Raw genomic sequence first — 20,026 nt, 5'->3', positions numbered from 1 at the left:
TCAAGTTAATTTTGTGGTTGTGAGTTCCTAGGAATAGTCTTGCATTTTCACTTGTCTTGTGACTGCCATTCTTTTGAATGCTACAAAAAGTACTCAGAAGTACATTTTTCTGGAGTTATTGCAAGGCTCTCTCTGTCTCTGTTAAATCTCTTTCTCTTCTCATGCTACTTTCCTAGTACTCTGTGTTGAAAGAAGAACTTTCTCCTACCCCAGACCCTTTGGGTAGATCTGCAGAGAGCCCTGCTAGCCCATCGAGAGATACTGATGAAATTGCCATGAAAAATAGAACAATAAGAAGACAGAAAGAAGGCAAAAGAGAGATGCGAGTCTTACGTGGAGAAGGCGTTGTTCTGTCTCTCACACCGTATCCCCTTGCAGTTGTTAGGTTCATCGATAGCTTTGGTCTCATAGTAAAAATAAAGCTGGTTCAGTCCATTGGCAAAAGCCAGCAGTACTAGGCAGTAGATAAAGAGGAATTTGAGTATATCGAGCAGCATGCGTCCCAAAGAGATCTGCAGAGGCCCTAAGTGGGAATTGGCTGTGAACAAGGATATGAGACGCAAGGAACTTAAAATGTTGGATATTGCGAAGAGCGCCTCTGCAATCAGAGTTGGGTGCCACATTTCCCATTCCTCCCTTGGACGAGAACCATTATACTGAAAAAGAAAAAGAAAACAACAGAAATGCACAATATGAGAAGTACAGTGAGCCTTTCCAAATCTTCCCCTTTGTACCCGTCCACACACAAAACATGCACCCGACACCCAGCTTACATAAAATTCCCCCGTGCATGGCACTATTTGTTTGTCATTTTTGCCCCATTCAATCAGTACACAGTGCTAATAACTCTCTCCCTCCTACTCTTCTCCAAATATATACCAAGCATATATACATAGCAGAAGGAATTTCAGAGCCATCATCTGCAGCAGCCACCTGGGGTTTATCAACAGACATTTCTAACTGTGAGTTTACCAGACTGTTGTTGTGTGCTGCTGAAAAGGAGCCATTGGGGTGCTCAAGTTAGGAGGGACCAATTATTCCTCTTCTTGGTGAGATTTCAATTCAGATCTATGCTCCCCCCTCATTGACTCGAACACATGGTCAATTTGAAGCTGCTGAAGGACAATAGATAGATACAACCTCCTCAGTGTTCATTCTCGAGGCTCTGCTGCCTACATTTTAGGGCTGATAGAGAGTCCTTAGGGAGCCTTTCTTCAGAGCTTTCTGCTGCATTTTTAGCAGTTTGTAATATATTTTACACCATTGCAAATGGCATGTCAACCTTCCAGGTAGCAAATTTAGTACTTCTCTACATAGCAGCATATGGATGTATTTTACTGTTTCTTTAACAACCTTACAAGTTAGAAAGGCCTCCCAGTGCAAATGAAGAACCAGGAAGTTGAAGGAGAGGGAATAGCTAGTAGTTATAGGGTTGGTTGCCCATTTCCACCCTCTTGAAGGCCTCTAGCTTTTGAAATGTGGAGAATACCCTCATAGAAAAGGGTGGGATGGTAAAGTCTGGACTCCAGTTTGGAAATTGTCACTTAAAACTGCCTGTAATTTTACCTTCACAATAAAAGGCTGCTAATGTCACTCCTTCCTGCTGTATTGTTTGTGGTACTGTGTTTATGTGCAAGAGTCTCTATACTCCAGGAGGTAGGATGGTATGGAAATATAACGGACTAATTGTTAACCCTTCCCAGGGACAGAGGTGGGTTTTGCCTGGGATTCAGTCTGAAGCACCATTACTTTATACTCTCATTTAAATATCCCAGATTTCTCTAGGACTAAATGTAGATGACTTTCCTGAGAAAATGTGTTGGGGCCCAAATTATCTTGTATTTCTCAAGTGTGATTCACTTCCAACAACCAATAAAATTGATGGTGTTAAAATCACTTGTGTGAGGCCAATATTCTTCATTGTCAGAGGAATAAGAGAGACCACACCACATGTGTGCTCCTGTTTCACATAGTCCTTTTGGTGACTGAACAAGTTTGTATAATCATAGCCAAATTTTCCATATTTTCTACATTTTCCTTCAAAGAAAAAAGCAAACCAAAAACAGATGCTACATCGCCGTGAGCAAGTGGGTGGTATGCTGGTCTCACAAGCGGAGAAACTGAAATCCAGAGAGGCAGAGTGACTTGCTAAAGATCACACAGCAAATTTGCTGATAAAGCCAGAACCCCACATATCTCGACATTAAGTCTAGCACTGTTTCCATAAAATGTCATTCACATGGGGGTTGATCTCGCAACACAGATGTTACAAAGGTTGCTACACATTGTGAGATCTATGTGAGAGGTGGAGATTATTTGCTGAAACCAAACCGGGCCCATGTTTTAAAATGAGAAATAATCAGATGGCATATGTACAGTCTATAATTTATTTTACTTTTATTCTGTCTCTCCAGCACAGGGAAATCTGTTACCCACAGGATGGCGAATCTGAGTGTGTAGGATACTCAGAAGTATAAAAGACAATTCCCCCGAGACATCTCTAGTTTGCATCTTATATCTCTGAAGAACAGCACCTTAGCAGGGGGATGATTAGCTCAGAGTTCATCTAGCCCAGATGTCAACAGCATTTTCGGTCAAGTGTCAGATAGTGCATAGTTTGAGCTTTGTCAACTGAGGGTCTCTGTCACAACTTCATAACATTTGCTTCCTTTGTAGCACTAAAATGGCCAAAGACAATACATAGGCAAATGTATGAGACAGTGAGTCAAACTTGGTCCATTGACCATAGTTTAATAACCCATATTAATTTTGTAATATTGTATTGTAAATTTTAAATTGTAGCTATTAATTACATCTAATATTGTAAATGTTACACTGTATTTCTTAGACCTTCAGGGTTTAATGGAGGCATCTCATGGCTGTTGTTGGAGTCAAAAAAGATGGCGAGATGATACATTGCTCATGCCAAACTTAGCCCTTTGGGCTGTTTTATATATTGCAGTTCTGTGTAATATCTGCTTGATGAAATGTTTCCATAGAATACAAAACTTGAAAACCACTAATGAAGTTTAATTTGCTTATTTATCAGAGGCAGGACTGAGGCTTTGAGAGGCAGAGGGATTGGCTGGTGGTGATCTAGCTCACAAGTGTGAGCAGGGACCAGATCCCTGTGTCCAGAAGCTAGATAATTGATACTGGGAAGTAAATGACTTTCCTTATATACTTTGAAATGGATTGGCATTTGAAATTGGCCTCATTTTTTTCAAAGAGATGTGGATTACAATCTGTTAATCCAAAAGTAAAATCTGAAGGGGAATAGCCTGACATGGGAACTTGACTATGGTGTGAACATGGAGAGGCATTTGCATCTATACTAAAGTAAATATCGAAGAAATACCCACAACTCAGTAAAGTCCACATTCAGTCTGTGTCTGGGTCATGGTGACCTAAGTGATATGCTAGAAGCTGAAATGCTGATGCTTCTCCATTTGAAGGGGTGTGTGGGCACTGAGGGTCAAACATATGTAGAGTTGTTCTCTTTGGTTACATTGGTGAACATCTTTTGGTTCTTGTTGCTTTAATCCCTGTGAGGTGAAGTATGTGTTGTTAATTTTTTTTTACTCTAATAAATAAAGAAAAATCTGGATCTGGGAAATGGTTTAGTGGGTAAAGTGCTTACTGTGAAAGCAAGAGCACCCACGTTCAGATCCCTAGCAGTCATGTCAAAGTCAAATGCAGTGGTACAACCCTGCTGCTTAGGAGGGGGGTGGAGACAGATAGATCCCAGGGTCATGCTGGCCAACCCTGCTAACTGAAATGGTTTCAGGTTCAGGGAGACACCATGTCTCAAAAAATAAGGTAGAGAACCATTGAGGAAGACATTTAACAACATCCATTCACAAATGTGGACATACATGCACACACAGTTAAAAATAAATTAATTAATAAATTAAGGAATTTTAAAATGTCGATTCATCTCATTTCAGTACAGTTCTGTATTGACTCCAAACAACAGTGATTTGAAGTTTTCTAAGGGGTCTGTGGAATGTTTTTTGTAACTTTTTTTTCAAGACAGGGTTTCTCTGTGTAGTCCAGGCTGTCCTGGAATTCACTCTGTAGACCAGGCTGATCTCAGACTCACACAGATCTGCCTTCCTCTGCCTTCTGAGTACTGGGACTAAAGGTGTGCACCATCACTACTGGATGTGACTTCAGTCTTAATGGTTGTCTCATCCTTCTCGGGGAATGTCTAAACTGATTGCATTTTTGTGGATGAGAGGACCATACTCTTTCCCCTTACAAGTTCTGGGGGCTAGAGAGATGGATCAGTGGTTAAGACTACTCGCTGCTCTTGGAGAAGACCTGCATTCAATTCCCAACACCCACATGGTGGCTCATAACTAATTGCCTGTAATTCCAAGTTTAGAGAATAGGACCACCTCTTCTAGTCTTTATGGTCACTAAACATATGCACACAAAACACTCATACACATAAATATGTTTTAAAAATCCAAATTCTGGCTGGGTGTGGTGGTAATGCCTTTAATCCTAGCACTCAAGAGGCAGAGGCAGGCAGAACGTTATGATTCAAGGCTAGCCTGGTCTACAAAGCGAGTTTCTGGACAGCTAGGGCTGTTACACAGAGAAATCCTGTCTTGAAATAAAAAAATTCAAATTCTGCATGTGACATGTCTTATTTATGTTTCCTTAGAGTAGTAAGAGGCAGACTTTCTGGGCTTAGCAGAGTGAGTTTAGTATGCTTTGTGATGGAGAAATATTTAGCTCTTTGGAAGCCTTACCAGTGAAATTGGGAAGATGGTATGATTAACTGATGCTGAGTATCTGGAGACACGTTTTAATACCCCAGATAGAAGGGATTTTTTTCATCAAGCATTCTAAACTTTCCTGCTTAAACAAAACCTAGCAATGTCAAGATTTATAAGTTATAGTTTCTCTACTTCTTAAGGAAATATAAAAATATAATATTTTTATTAATTTTATACATGCATACAATGTAATTTTAAGGGAAAATTGTATGACTTGGCTAAAGAGTGCCATGGAGTTAACCCAGGCAGCGTTAACCAGAGAGTTAAACATTGTCTTCACCAGGCTTTTCTTCTAAGAAAGTTGTAAGTCTGTGTTAAATGATCACCATACACATAAGGCATACTCTTGGGCTCCTTTCAAAAATGTTTCATGAATGCATTCAATATTCATGCTCTATATAACTCTCAAGGTCTTGCAATTTATGCAATATGCATATTAGGGATATAAAAATAAACTAAGTTGTTGGAGACTTGGGGGACAGCCATATTTCCATTCTCAAAGTCCTCAAAGTGAAATTTAGTATCTAAAGCAGGACTGACTAGACATCTTGGGGAATGAATTGTCAGTCTTTAATGATGGGGGGAAAACTCAACTCTAGGTTGAAGGAGCACAGCCACATATTCTGTTAAGTACCAGACCTGAACTCAGACCTATGATTATCCCCAAATACAGGGGCTTGTGAAGAGGTTCCTGGAACGTTTTTTCCTTCACACTTGTCTCCTTTGGCTTGGGGAAGGTCATCTTACATGGGCTGTATCTCTGTGGATGAGCAACCAGACATTACTCACTTACAGATCTCATTAAAAATTGAAATTGTGCACATTTTAAAACAATTTTCTGGATAACCTAAGGTGCTCATGCGCAGGGAAAGGATCCAAGTGATAGGGTGTGCACAGTGTATATATTTTTCTGAACTGGTAGAGGGATACTGAAAATTTGGGGTTTGTAACTGATCAAATGGTTATCCTGACAGAAGAAGTAATAAAGAAAGCAGAGGCTACTGTAGACCTATGTGCCACACAGCTTCTGGGGTTTTGCTGCTTCTCATATGAAGAATGTTGAGGGAAGTGGTGATGTTTGGCTTTGGGAACCAATGACTCCGAAGGTAAAGGAGAGCTGACCTTACCTATACCAGAGGTACAACTATAGAAGGGAAACCATTTTATTCTGTATGTCTCCACGGGGAAGAGGAGTTCCTAATGGATATGGCATGGGAAAATGCTAATTACATATGCAATGACTGGTTTTTACTAAAGTGAAAACAGCTAGAGGCTTTTTGGAGGAAAGGGATTTAGTGAATTTCCTGGCCCTACCTTGTACTATATCAGCGTGCCATCTCCTTCAGAAGAACGTTATTGATGTTTAAGCACTGAAAGGTGAAGACAGCTCTACCATGAAGTCTGAGAAGCTTAAGGATTCATCTGAAAAAATTTTTTGTTCTTCACTGGCTTTGCTTAAGTAGACACTACTTACAGACTATTGAGTCTCTGTAGGATTTTCTAACATTAATGGAACACTCATTCATTTTTCTTATTAACACTTACTGCTCCAAGTTCAAAAGTTTATTGACACAACACATCCAAAATAATTGAGAAAGAAAAATGCTACACATTTCATTTTTACCTTGACATAGGCCACAATCTTCAAGGAAATAGTTGCCAGGTAGAGGGAGTTCATTGCAAAATCCATTAAGTTCCACCAATCATGGATGTATTCCGTGAATCCACCATCCCACATTTCCTTTATCTCCCCCCAAATGAAACCTGAAGAATGGAGGCAAGAAGTTTATTTATTACTTTATCAAGGCAGTGTTGAACATTACAACAGGCGTCCCCCAAGTGAATAAGGAGGAGATTCATGAATGCACTTGACTGAGTGGGTGAGACTCTGAGAGGTGGAGATCACTTAGGTCTCTTTTTGTCTACTCAACCTCCCAAGTTTGAATTTGTCAAACTTATGCTTTTCACTCCTCTAGGCACTCTTCACTTTCATTTTTCAAAATTTACATATGACGTCTTAGGTTTCATCGTGGCATTTTGAGACATAAATTATAATTTGCTTTTGTTGTTCCTAACCCCGCTTCTCACTCACCTCTCTTCCTCCTTTACCCTTCTACTCCTTTCCGCTTTCAAGTCCCATGTGTTCTAGTTCCTCTTCCTCAATACCCTCTTTTCTCACATGGTTTTCTTTCTATTTTTATGACCTCTATTCACACTCAACACTCATATATTTATCAGACCATTAAAAGTAAGGATCTGCATATAAAAGAACATGACGTACTTATTTTTTTCTTAGTTTAGGTAGCCTCATTCAATGGAATATTTCTGGAATCTACCCATTTCCTTTAGAGTTTTCAATTTTATTATTCTTCACAACTGAATAAACTTCCATTATGTGTATGTACCCTGTTTTTAATTATCTACGTCGATGGACATCTAGGTTGGTTCCATTTCCTTGTTGTTGCCAACAGTGCAGCAATAAACATAGAAGTATAAGTGTAAGTGTCTCTATGGTAGGATAGTGGGTCCTTTGGGTACCTGAGCTAGGCATAGTACAGTTTCATGAGAAACTGACACACTGATTTTCACATTGCCTGCTTAAGTCTCTTACCATCAGCCAATGAGGCTTCTTCTTTTCCCACACCCTTGCCAGTACATGGCATCCCTTACTTTTGTGATGACAGCCATTATGAGTAGGATGAGAAAAATTTAAGAGTAATTCTAATTTTTATTTCCCTGATGGCTAAGGATGATAAATGCTTCTTGAAATATTTATCGTCCACTTTGTTCTTAATTGGATGCTGTATCAATTTTGTCTTAAAGTTGATTTAGCTACTGAAATTTAAGGCACTGTACTCTACAGTTTTCCCATTTTGGAGTGTAATAAATTGGCTTCATCAGTATTATTCCATGGTCCTTACTTTCCATTGGGTGCTAAGGAGAAAAGCTCTCCATGGGTTTTGAGGTGAGTAGGTCGACCAGGGACCAAATTGCCAGATGTAAGTGATAAATCTAGGCATTGGGGACCCAAATAATTTAGGATCCTATTTTCTCTGTGTTCCTTTCATCATGTTGGTATTTTGTGGAGTTTTGCCTGATGACAGAGATATTTCAGTGAAAGTATGTGGTTTTGGTCAAGCTCGTCACTTCCCAGACTTTACATATGAACCTCTAAGGGGATGCTGTTAACTTCCAGAACCAGGGTAGCACTTAAGCTGTCTCTGAGAAAATCCCAAGTGATGCTCATAATGCTAGCTTGGGGTTCATAGTCTGGTGATAAAGACTTAGAAGATGGCATGTACTGGATAGTCTGATAACATCGAATTAGGCTTAGAGACACAAGTACATCAACTTCACTGTTGCCAGTGGGAATTTCCCAAATTTCTCTGCTGACTATGGGATCGGTATCCAAATAGAACATGGAACCTGAACAGGTGCTAGGATGGTGTGAAGTAGACACAATCACAAGACATCAACAGAATCCATGTGCTTCCTGGTTATGGGAGAGGGCGCTTTAAGAAGAATGCTTAGTGCTTGCCTGATCCAGTTTACCTGAAGCCTATATGGACGAACACAAAGCTTTCTCCCCTAAACCATAACAAGCAGTTTTCCTCCATCCTAAGAGATGTTATGTGAGCAGATGGAAACACTGAGAACATGCCTGGTTTCCAGTGGCCCATGCCTAGGATCGAAGAAACCACATTTCTTAGATTCTCAACAAAGGCCTACTGGGGGAGGGGGGGCTCCTAGCTCAGAGCTACTCTGAAGACTTGTTCCAGTGTTTTTTTTTTTTTTTTTTTTTTTTTTAAGGAGGACTAGAAAACAGCCTGGTCATTACTGTTGTTCTGTTTCACACACCTAGAACCCAAGGCAGAATCATCCATTCCACAATAGTTGGGGGAGGCCCTTGTACATGGAGGTCTGTCCTGACGATATGCTGAGAGGCCAGGAGGAGCATGAAGAGGAAGGTCAGATAGGAAGCTGTGTGGCAGATGAACTTGATAAAGGGCTTCTTGATGAAGAGCCCAAGGTTGCTCCTGGGTGAGATCAGATAGGCAATAGACAGCATAGGAAACAGGAAGCCAATGGTCACACAGGTCACAAGCTTGACTACCCAGTGCTTTCTCCGCCATCCAGGGAAGCCATCATACCACAAAGTGGCAAGCAATTGTTGGCAGTTTGGCTGAGCAACAAACTAGGGGGAAAAAAAAGAGAGACAGAGAGAGCAAACACGTTAGGTACCTAAGATGTCCAGGAAAAAGTCAATGTTCATATGTTCTTGTCTTCTCCTCACAGTGGAGGCTGAAAATCATGAAAAGCACATTGAAAAATTTAATTCCCAGGTCCATTCCTGACGGAGTCCTTAAGGTGTGGAGAGATAGCGCCTGGACATCAGTTTTCTAAATTTTCCTGGGAATATGCGTGCCTCTCAGCTGAGGATCATGGGGATTTTTATTTCAGACTGATTTGCTTCTACGTATTCCCGTCACCTACATGCGGTCACCATCAAGTGTGCAGTTGGTTTGGGGAAACACAAACTGCTGGAGACTAAGCTGTGCCTGTGGCTATGGTTTGAAATGGAAATTGGTCCCCTTTTTAATTTCGCCTCTTCCCCATTTTGTTTTGGATTGCAACAAATCGTGTTGCTACTTTGCTATCTACTTAATACCCTTTCTAGCTTAGATATACAACACGGGGAAAAAATATTTGGGGGCCAACACTATAATATTGTATACTAACCCAGCTGGGATTTGACTTAAGGCCATTTACAAAGTGTCAGTGATTAATGATTAAAGAATAATCAGCAAGGCAAGTCACCCTGCAGCTGCTACTTCCTGGTAAGTGACTCAATAGGGAGCTCAGCTGTCAACCAATGATTTGAAATACTGCCTACATTTGACTATTCAAGCTTCCCAGGGGGCAGATTAACATAGCTACACGGCATAGCATACTAGTAGAGAGGACAGAAACCTGTTAAGGCAAACGATCTCAACCCTACTATTACATTTCCAATGATCAGAAATTCTCAGTTGAATCCTTCTTTTCCTTGAGCACATGGGTAGACAATTTCCCAGCATTCCTGGCCATGTGACTAAATCCTCATTAATGGCATAGGAATAGAAATGATGTGTGACAGTTGAAGGATTGGCCCATAGACGGTTTCCATTTGTTCCTGTGACCTTACCCCATTTGGGGACTTTTGTGAGTTCATGCCCCTCATTATCCATGTGGAAGATAACTATCATGCTGACCAAGAATGTTTATATTGAACCATTACATGTATGAGAAAATTCTCTTGTTTCTAAGTCACCATACGTTTTTAGGTTTAAAGCAGATGAAAATTATGAAACTATGAAAAATAATCTCTATGACTAAAGAGACGGCTCAGTGTTTGAGAACACTTGTTTTTCTTGCAGAGGACCTGGGTTCAGTTCCAAGTCTCAACGTGGCAACTCACAACCATTTGTAACATTCCGGTTCTAGAGGATTTAATGTTCTCTTCTCACCTCTGTGGGCACCAGGCACATATGTGGCACACATATACACACAAAGGCAAAGCACTCTCATACACAATATATCAAATGCTTTCTAATTTCCAAAATAATTTTATTCTCTGACGTCGTTTCACCCATATGTTTATAATTTATATTATGTACCTATAACTCCGTTCCACAATTCATACACAAAATCATAGACCCTTTTTACTTTTCTAGGCATCACAGACTATGCTAAAGAAACCCAAGAAGATATAGGAAAAATGGAGGGTAAAGCTAGAACTTCAGATGCAATGAGAAAAATTGAGAGTATTTAGTCTCATGAGGAGCACAGTGTATGAAGAGTGGGATGCCTTTTTTTTTTTTTTTAAGTTTTTAGTTTATTAGTTCTCTCTTTCGAAATGTGCCTCATCATGGCAGACTAAGTCACTGCAGGATTTTAGTCTTCTTCCTTTTTGCTAGCTCTAATGTTGGCCTTCGCAAACGCCCAATCCACGACCTTTGTTCAATGTGACTTTGTGTTCCTTGCACTGTTTTTTTTTTTTTTTTTTTTCTCAAATAGATCATGTCTTACAATCTGTATTTGGGCACATTCTGCTTGCCCATTTAAAGGATTCATAAATCATGCCAAATCCAGTTGTCTTACCACCGTTAATGGGTTCTGAATCCAAATGCAACAATGACATCTGGTATGGTCTTATGTATTTTGGCTAGCAGTGGCCAAATTTCTTTCTTCAGTGCTGTTGGTTTTCCAGAGTGAAGGGCATAGACAACCATTTGTTTCTTCTGAGGTAGGTGGTTGGTCATCAATTTCCTGATCTTGACAATTACAGTGCCATTCATGATGGTGGCTGTCCTCAAACAGCCAAGGAGGAAAGGGGGACACTTTTGTGATGGACAGCAACATGAATGTGCAAGGAAAGACTGTCACATCCACCCTCGACCAGCAAGGAAAAACACAACACCCGGAGCTCTTCTTGCAGCAGTTTTCAGGACTTTATTCACTTTCTCTCTCTCTCTCCATTCTCCGGGCAAACCTCTCCCAGCCCTTAAGTAGGCATGGGCTGCCAATCCTGGATAGCCAGGTGGGCACTGCCCATAGGCCCACGCATATGCAAGCAGCTGATGATCATTGTGTGATCATAGCATAGGTCAGACTTTAGCCATCTCAGGAGTTGATTATACATCTCCATCAGGTGTGATTCCATGTAGCTCGCTACAAAAGACTACCCTCCCAAGACAGTTTTACAACCGTGCAGCACAGGAACTGCAAGGGGTGTGAACGGGGCATTACAGGCAACACAAATGAGGCTTCCTGAAGGGTAGGGCAGCACCTGAGTGGAGTATAAAGGATGTGTAGAAGATGGCTAGATACAGGAGAAGAGAGGGAACAGGAGAAAACAACTAAGGCAGAGTGGATGATATAACCAAAGGCATCAAAAGACGTGAAGAAGAGTATTATTCATCTTGGAAGCAGTTTTGGTGTGGCTGCAGCTTGTAATGTGAGGCTGGCTGTAAGTGATAAAAAATGAGACTGGGGGTAGGGAGGGGTCAAAAAGCATATCAAATGATCTAATCTTGAGACACCATAAATAATGCAGACTAGCACTAAGAGCAATGGGGAAACATCAGGAGTGTAAGTACGTGTATGGACACACAGGCACGCATGTTTGCATGTTTCTTTAACAGTTTGTAGAACAGAATACTGGTATCATTTTCATTTTACAGATGATGACAATGACACCAAGATACATTTGTTGGTAGAAGGTAAGCCAGAACTGATACCTTAGTCCGGCTGACTTTATGGGCTAAGCTCACAAATACCGTGTTCTCTGAGACTCCTTGGGTAGTATGGTATGAGACAGAGAAAACTGGATTTCTTCATATCTTGCTCATAGACCTTGCCACACTGATAGAAATGCCCATATCACTTACTGCTGTGGGAAAAGCATCAAAATTTTACTCACATATTTAGAAAGTGGAATATATGGAATTATTAAATACTGTTAACAGTTTCCAGTTAGCATATTATATTATCCAGTTAAGGAACCAGCCTGCCAGTAAAGGCCAGAGATGAGTGTAAAATACACCTAACAGTGGTTTAGACTATAGTATTCTATAAAATATATTGGTTCAACTCCTGGCTCTGCTACATATTAGTTATATAATTTTGAACATTACTAAAATTTTAAATTAATCATTATGGAATATCTTTTCATTTATTTGGTCTTTATTTCTCCTAACCATGTCTTATAATTTTCATGTCTTACACTTAATTCTTTAATTCTATTGGTTAACACTTTATTAATTTCGATGCTATTTCTTTTCAAATTTAATTTTGGATTGCTTAGAGATTCGGAGTAGAAACTATTTAGAGATAAAATTTTAACAAATTTAGTTAAAGCATTGAGGTTTTAGTCATGATTCATAAATTGAGACAACCTGTATTCTACAACTAGAAATGAAAGCTCCCACTAGACAATGGCAGAACAATGGACTACATAAAGGAGGGAGAAGAAAATAAAACCAAAAGAGAAAAAAGCAAATTGCTAACATCAGGTTACTTCTATTTACTTTTTCTGCTATCAAAATACAGAGAACTTCATTATTATGTGGACTCAGGTAGACTGAACCTCCTGTTCTCCAAAATACTCATTTACTTTGAGTATTATCCGGATCCTTAAAGTGTTTGATTATGTGACCATCAGTGTAAGTGACTATTTTGTTTTGGTCTAGTCTGTTGAAGCCTAGTTTCTGAGCTCAGTTCAAAACAATGTCTCCTCCATGGTTATTGTTCACTGATTTTGAATATTGATATTGTATTTGTAGTTGTAACCATCTCACTTATTAGAACTAATAGCTTAGGTTGTTGTTTATTCCTTAGAATTTTCTCGATACCAGATTATGTCATCTGGTAATAGAATTTTAATTCTTCCTTTTTGAACTGGATGCTGGTTTGTTCTTTTTACCTAACTGAACTAATGACTATCTCTAGTAAAGTGATGAAGTAGCGAGGGTGTGAACATATTTGTCTTAATTTAGATCTTGGGGCAAAAAAGTCTTTCATAGTTTTCCATAGTTAGTTTTTATCTGGTTCTCTTCTAGTTACACTTTTCACATGTTTCAATCAATTGTAGGATTTTATCAAGAGCTATTTTGTGTGCCCACCAACGAGATCTTATTTATGGGCTTTATCCTTTTCTCCACTACTACATTATATTGGTTGATTTTATGTTGAATGGCTTTCACATTCCTGGGATACATTCTATTTGGTTAGGTGTGTGATCCTTTTCATACATTGTTGCAATAAGATTGGTTTTGTTGTTTATTCTATTATTATCCCCAACTATTATGGTTAGCCTCAGGCAGACTAGTTTTTAAACAACTGTTGCTTATGCTTTCCAAAATGCCCCTGAAAGGGCTGCTGGTATTGTAAGACTTTAAGACAATCCTGAAGCCATTTTTGACAATTCTGAATCCTCTCAGTCTCTGTGCCATAGTGCTTCCCCTCCTCCCCTGGGAACCAAGGACTTAACAGCTACACTCTCACGTACTTAGTTCCTGAACAATTACCCATATACGTATGCTTTGGTTCTGTCCCCTGGGAAACGAGGTCAAAATGACCTCTTACCTCATCTGATCTGGCAATAGCTCTCCAGTCAATTATTGGTAATAGCCCTTTCGAATAAGCCAATCAGAATAGTCAAAGAACAACCCCTCTTGCTTCTGTAGCCCCTTTAAAAGTAGACTGTACCCGCTATTCGAGGTCCCTTGGCTTCCCGAATGCTGGGGGACCCTGTCATGACAGAATTAATAAAATCCTCATGCTTTTGCATCGGCTGTGGTGTGTGGTCTCTGGGGGCGACTCCTTCTCGGTGTTTGGACGCCAGAGTCCAACAGTATAAGAAGGCAAGGGCTGTGACTGACACTTATCTTTTTAGAGAGTTGCCTAACAGTCATACTGACAGTTCTCTAGGGGTAGGTTTATTCAGAGAGACCTATAATCATTCCGCTCACTCCAGTGGATGCCAGGTGCTGACTTTTCACAGATACTGTGGCAACAGAGATTTTGGCTTTCCATGTTGCTATGGGCTGGGTAAAGGAAGATGAGGACAGGATCTGTTAAAATGCTGCAAACCTTGCTGTTCTTCCTGATATTCAGCTGGTTTCTTTGGATAAATTAATTCTCTGATTGTTGGAAGCTTTTGGGTCATGTCTAGAGTTCTGGGGGAAAACGTCAATTTTAAGGAAATTCTCAAGGTCTTGGTGCTATTTTGTAAGAGTGAATTTTCAGAAGTCCGGACTCTGCGATTCTGAAAGTGTTTTTTTTATGACTTTTTAACTTGTCATTTGTGAGAATAGGAGGAAATGGTACATTTATTTCCCAATTCTTCTGTTCAGGAACATCAAAAGAAATAAACGAAACCAATAAAGCAAAACAAAATGAAGTTTAAAGAAGAAAGGAGCTTCTGAGTAGATTTCTGGATTCAGAATATGCTTTATTCTTCAATAGATTTTTAATATTTTGTAAAACACCTTACATAAGGTTGATGCTAAATAAATATTTTAAAATAGTCTCATTTATTCTTTGACAATTTCACAATATACAAATTTTACTTTTTTATTTGCCCCCTACTCCTCCCCAACAAATTCTCCCACTTCATGTTCTCTGTCTCTTTGTCTCTGCCTCTGTCTTTCTCCTGTTAAAATAACTCAAAACTCAATTAGTGTTACATGAACATCCATGGATTTGAGGTCATCCACATTACCATGTGGACCATGGGTAATCAGGAGCCAAACTATTGAAGAAAACTGACTCCCCCTTCCCCAACTGCCAATAGCTCCTCAGCTAGGGGTGGGGCCACATAAGTTCCTCCCCCATTTATGCTGGAATGTTGACTGCTTTGAGTTTGTGCAGTAGGAGGAGGGTCATCTGTCTGTCTTACTCTCATTGGTTAATAAAGAAACTGCCTTGGCTTTTTGATAGGGCAGGATTTAGATAGGCGGAGTAGACAGAACAGAATGTTGGGAGAACAGAATGTCAGACGCCATGGAGCCAGCTGCCAGGTCATACATGCTGAATCTTTCCGGGTAAGCCACCACCTTGTGGTACTACACAGATTATTAGAAATGGGTTAGTCAAGATGTGAGAGTTAGCCAAGAAGAGGCTAGAGCTAATGGGCCAGGCAGTTTTTAAATGAATATAATTTGTGTGTTGTTATTTCGGGTGTACAGCTAGCTGTGTGGGAACTGGGTGGGACAAAAAGCAGGCCTGCCCACAGCTCATCATGACAGTGTAGATCTTATATAGGCAACCACAGCTGCTGTGAGTATAAGTATCTTTTAAAAAAAAACATAAATGATTGAATAATTACCTCTATGTTGCCAGACCCAGCAGAGAGAGCCCTCTTTCCAAAATCATCATTCCTTAGACTATGAAGGAAGCCATGGCAGGAAGCTAAGATAATTCTTCTAGGAATCCCATCTAGGAATGATTCTTACCATGGGGGCATTACTGAATCTTATAAAGTGCCTCATAATGAGATTTTTCACATGCATCAGCTCACAATAACAGCAGATATTGGTATCATACTTATTTTATGGATGATGCCAATGGTGCTTGTGGTGATACTTTGTGATCTAATAAAGCTTGCCTGAAGATCAGAGTTAGTTAGTCATAGAGGCCAGGCAGTGTTGGCACATACACCTTTAATCTCAGCACTCTGGAGTCAGAGGCAGATAGATTTCTGTGAGTTTAATGTCACCCTGGGCTATGCTAGATTGATCCAGTATCAAAGATAAACAGAACCAGGAAGTAGTGGCTCACACCTTTAATCCCAGTACATGGGAGTCAAATGCCTTTAATCCCAGTACTAAGATGGTAGAACAGGAAGTGATATGGCTGGGCAGAGAGAAGAATACAAGGTGGGAAGAGACAGGAATTTGTTGCATCCAGTCTGAGGATTCGTGGAGATAGGATCTTGCCCATTTTGGTCTGAGGATTTGGTAGATGTAAAAGGTCTATCTACTGGCTGACTCCTTTACTTCTCTGATATTTCAGTATTTACCCTGATATCTGACTCCAGATTTTTATTATTAATACCAATTAGAATTCACACGACAGGTGTTAAGGTACATTTGTTGGTAGGTAGTAGAGCCAGAACCCTAGTTTGACTGACTCCCTGAGCTAAGCTCACAAACACTGTGCTCTCTGACAATCAAAGGGTAGTATGGTCTGAGAAACACAGAAAGATGAATCTCTTCACATCTTGCTTTTAGACCTTGCCACCCTAATAGAAATGCTCATATCACTTACCATAGTACATGGATCATTTAAACAGTGTCAACAGTTTCCAGTTAGCATATTACATTAGCCAGTTAAGGGACCTGCCTGCCAGTAAAGCCTAGAAATGATCAGGCCCCTGAGTAGCATGTAGGAAAGGTGAAAACAGAAGGGGCCTACTTAAGAACACAGAAAAGTACCAAAGATAGGGGGCTGGAGAGATGGCTCAGAGGTTAAGAGCACTGATTGTTCTTCCAGAGGTCCTGAGTTCAATTCCCAGCAATCACATGGTGGCTCACAACCGTCTGTAATGAGATCTGGTGCCCCCTTCTGGCCTGCAGGCATACATGCAGACAGAATACTGTAAATAAAAATCTTAAAAAAAGTACCAAAGAGCTGAGCTACCTCACTTAGCTTGGCGCCAGATTTGCATATGATCCATCTTTCCAAACTATGCAAATCTGCAAAAATTTTCCTCACTGCCATTGTCCTGCTCCTTTGGACTGCCTCATTCCCCAACAATTTCAGGCAATGGTTGCAATATATTAGAAATGTGTCTGACATAATACACAGAACTCTTCTGCACAAATTTTCCTCACTGCCATTGTCCTGCTCCTTTGGACTGCCTCATTCTTCAAAAATTTCAGGCAGTGGTTGCAATTTATTAGAAATGTGTCTGACATAATACACAGAACTCTTTGAAAGTCTTGCCTTTCCCCCTTCAACATTAAGCTTTTGTTCACTTACATTTTTGAGATGGGGTCTCATTATGGAGCTCAAGCCAAGCATGATCTCACTTCCTGCCTCTGCTTCTCCCGTGCCGGGATTACAGTTGGGAGCCACCATGCCTGGCCTAAGATTTCTTTCTTTCTTTTAAAATTGAATTTTGCCAGCACACATGTGCTAGTCAGAGGACAACCTTGTGCAATCGCTCATCTCCTTCCACCTTTACGTGGATTCTGGAGATCAAACCCAGGTGGCCAGGCTTGCATGACTGAGTTCTTCACCTACTGAGCCATCTTAGCAGCCTAAGGTTGTGCTTTAAGTCAGTAGTTTTCAACTTTCTGAGTGCTGTGCCCTCATAATACAATTTCTCGTGTTGTAGTGAGCCCCCAACCATAAAATTATTTGTGTTGTTACTTCATAACTGTAATTTTACTACTGTCATGAATTGTAATGTAAATATCTGTGTTTATTTACTGATGGTCTTGGGCGACTCCTGGGGAAGAATTGTTTGACCCCCAAAGGGGTTGCTAACACCAGGTTGGGAACCGCTGCTTTAAGTGGAGTGGCATGGTTACTTTTTGCCCCTTGCAGGAGTACTTCTTGGCAGGAATGATGCAAAGTTGGAGCTTATCCTTTGCTCAGAAAACTGGAAAGTTTTCTTGGCTTTCCTCTTAGTAGAATTCTGACTTCATTTATAAAGGGAGAACCATCTCCCTAACAAAAGTCACATACGAGAGGCTTGTTTCTACAGCTGTCTAAATAGTCAGTTGGCTTTAGTAGCTCATTTACTGCTGACCCCTCAGCACATCAGAAATTGATTTTCTTATTGCAAGGGATGCATATGGAACTTTCAACAAGTATTTATACCCACTCCAGCCCAGTGCTGACTAGTGCTTGCTGAAGGAGCATGACCAGAGAAGACTTGGGATGTTTTCCAGCCTTCAAGAGCCTAATTACTAGGAAACTATTAACAAGGCAAGCACCTGAGCGCTAAAATGCTTGCAGAAGCCACACAGAGGGTAGACAGGCTAGGTCCCCAGATGGTTGGCTCCTACAGATAATCAAGGCCACTTCCCTCTCCAAATCCAGGGATTGTTTTGCCAAGTAAAGGTTAGAGAAAAGTCCTTGCATATTTTATTTCCTATTACCATTCTGTAAGAGAAAGGGCTAAAATGAAATACACTCATTCAGTGTAGATCCACGTAATAGCTTTGGGGAAATCTCACAGCTTTGTCATGGGAACTTAGGACATTCATTAGAAAGGAGGAAGATTTATGCAGTATGAAAAGGAAACAGCATAGGTTATTCAGAAGCAGGAATAATCAACAGCCACCAAAGTACTAAGGAAAGGCTGGAGAAAATCATGAAATCACAGTATGATACTTCTTTCTGGAAGCCTTCCTTGATTTCTCCAGCCGGAGGTGACCTGTCATTCTTCCTTAAGCCCAGGTGACTTTGCTTCTTCTTGCTGGTCCTCATGCTGTACTTGCTCTGAGTGGAGACTGTGCCTGTGACTTGGCCTTTATATTAGACTGTTAAGCTGCTGTGGGAGGAACACTTTCACATGCGCCATTTCCATCTCAGCGTGCTTTGTGGCTTTTATGGCATTTGACAATATGAAGCAATTTCTCCCTCTTCTCCCTGCTAAATTTCTGACTTAAATGATCAACTGTCAGAAATCTTTCCCTCTTGGCCACTCAAGCACATAACTCATATAGCACAGGCCCCTGCCAAGTTCTCAGGAATGCAGACACCATTTCTCTTTTCATCTAAATTCTGGAGTCCCTCAAGGCATGTCTCTATCAGTAGTCATAAGAGTCAGAGACAAAATATGCACAGCATTTCCTGTGCTTTGGGTAATTTTAAAAGCTCTTTATGTGTACAGATGGTCCCTGATTCATGATGCTTGGACTTCTTATGCTACGAAAGCAATATGCACACAGTATAAATTGTACTTCAAATTTAAAATTTTGTTGCTGTGCATTTGAGGCCATCCTGGGTTATATTAGTGAAGCAGTTCTCAACCTGTGGGGTCTCAATACCTTTGAGGGTTGAACGACCCTTTCACAGGCGTCCCATATCAAATATCCTGCATATCAGATACTTATATAATGATTCATAACTAGGAAAATTATAGTTATAAAGTAGCAAGACAAATAGTTTTATGGTTGGGCGTCAGCATTAGGAAAGTACAGAACCACTGTATTAATGACTTTCATGCCAGCTAGGACCAAAGAGTGAGACATATCCTCCCAGAATCAAAATAAATAAAAGAATGAATAAAATGAAATACAAATCTGAACTTTTTCTTGGGCTAGGCATATGCCATCTTATCCTCACTGGTGATAATGGGCAGTGGCAGTAGCATTGCTCCTAGTCAGTCACAGGAGCATGAAGGGAAACAATGATTGTCTAGAGTAGACGGGGTTGCACAGAAGTTCCAAATAAAGATATTTACAGTGTACAGCAGACTTATGTGTGTGCGTGCCCATCAGAAGTGGAAGAAAGCTACTACAACATACCTAGGAATTTGGTACTATTATTACAACCAGTTACAGGTAAAGTAATTGAGGTTCAGACAGATGAAATAATAATAATCATAGCCATAACTAACATTTTAATGCCTACTGTGCACCATGCTGTAGCAAGCACTCACTGAAAAACAAAAAGGTAGGGACAGATTTCTCTGGATATTCACTTTTCATCATCTGAAGAGGCAATGGAAAGTGTAGGAG

At 40.3% G+C, this 20,026-nt stretch overlaps 1 protein-coding gene across 1 annotated transcript in view; it reads right to left on the bottom strand.

Moving 5' to 3' along the window:
• Trpc5 (transient receptor potential cation channel subfamily C member 5) overlaps positions 1–20,026 on the bottom strand; it is a 166,235-nt gene that overhangs the window by 65,506 nt on the left and 80,703 nt on the right. Inside the window, exons 3-5 of the mRNA XM_050127216.1 lie at positions 8,646–8,982; positions 6,412–6,551; positions 334–656 (exon numbers count right to left, since the gene is read on the bottom strand). Coding sequence (XP_049983173.1) covers positions 334–656; positions 6,412–6,551; positions 8,646–8,982 — 800 coding nt within the window. The remainder of the gene's footprint in view (positions 1–333; positions 657–6,411; positions 6,552–8,645; positions 8,983–20,026) is intronic.

Source organism: Alexandromys fortis, unplaced genomic scaffold (assembly GCF_014885135.2).
Source record: "Alexandromys fortis isolate MF-2015 unplaced genomic scaffold, M_Fortis_MF-2015_v1.1 scaffold_200, whole genome shotgun sequence".
Taxonomy (NCBI): domain Eukaryota; kingdom Metazoa; phylum Chordata; class Mammalia; order Rodentia; family Cricetidae; genus Alexandromys; species Alexandromys fortis.
The sequence above is the reverse complement of the archived record's forward strand: the minus strand, read 5'-3'. Positions and strand labels throughout refer to the sequence as shown.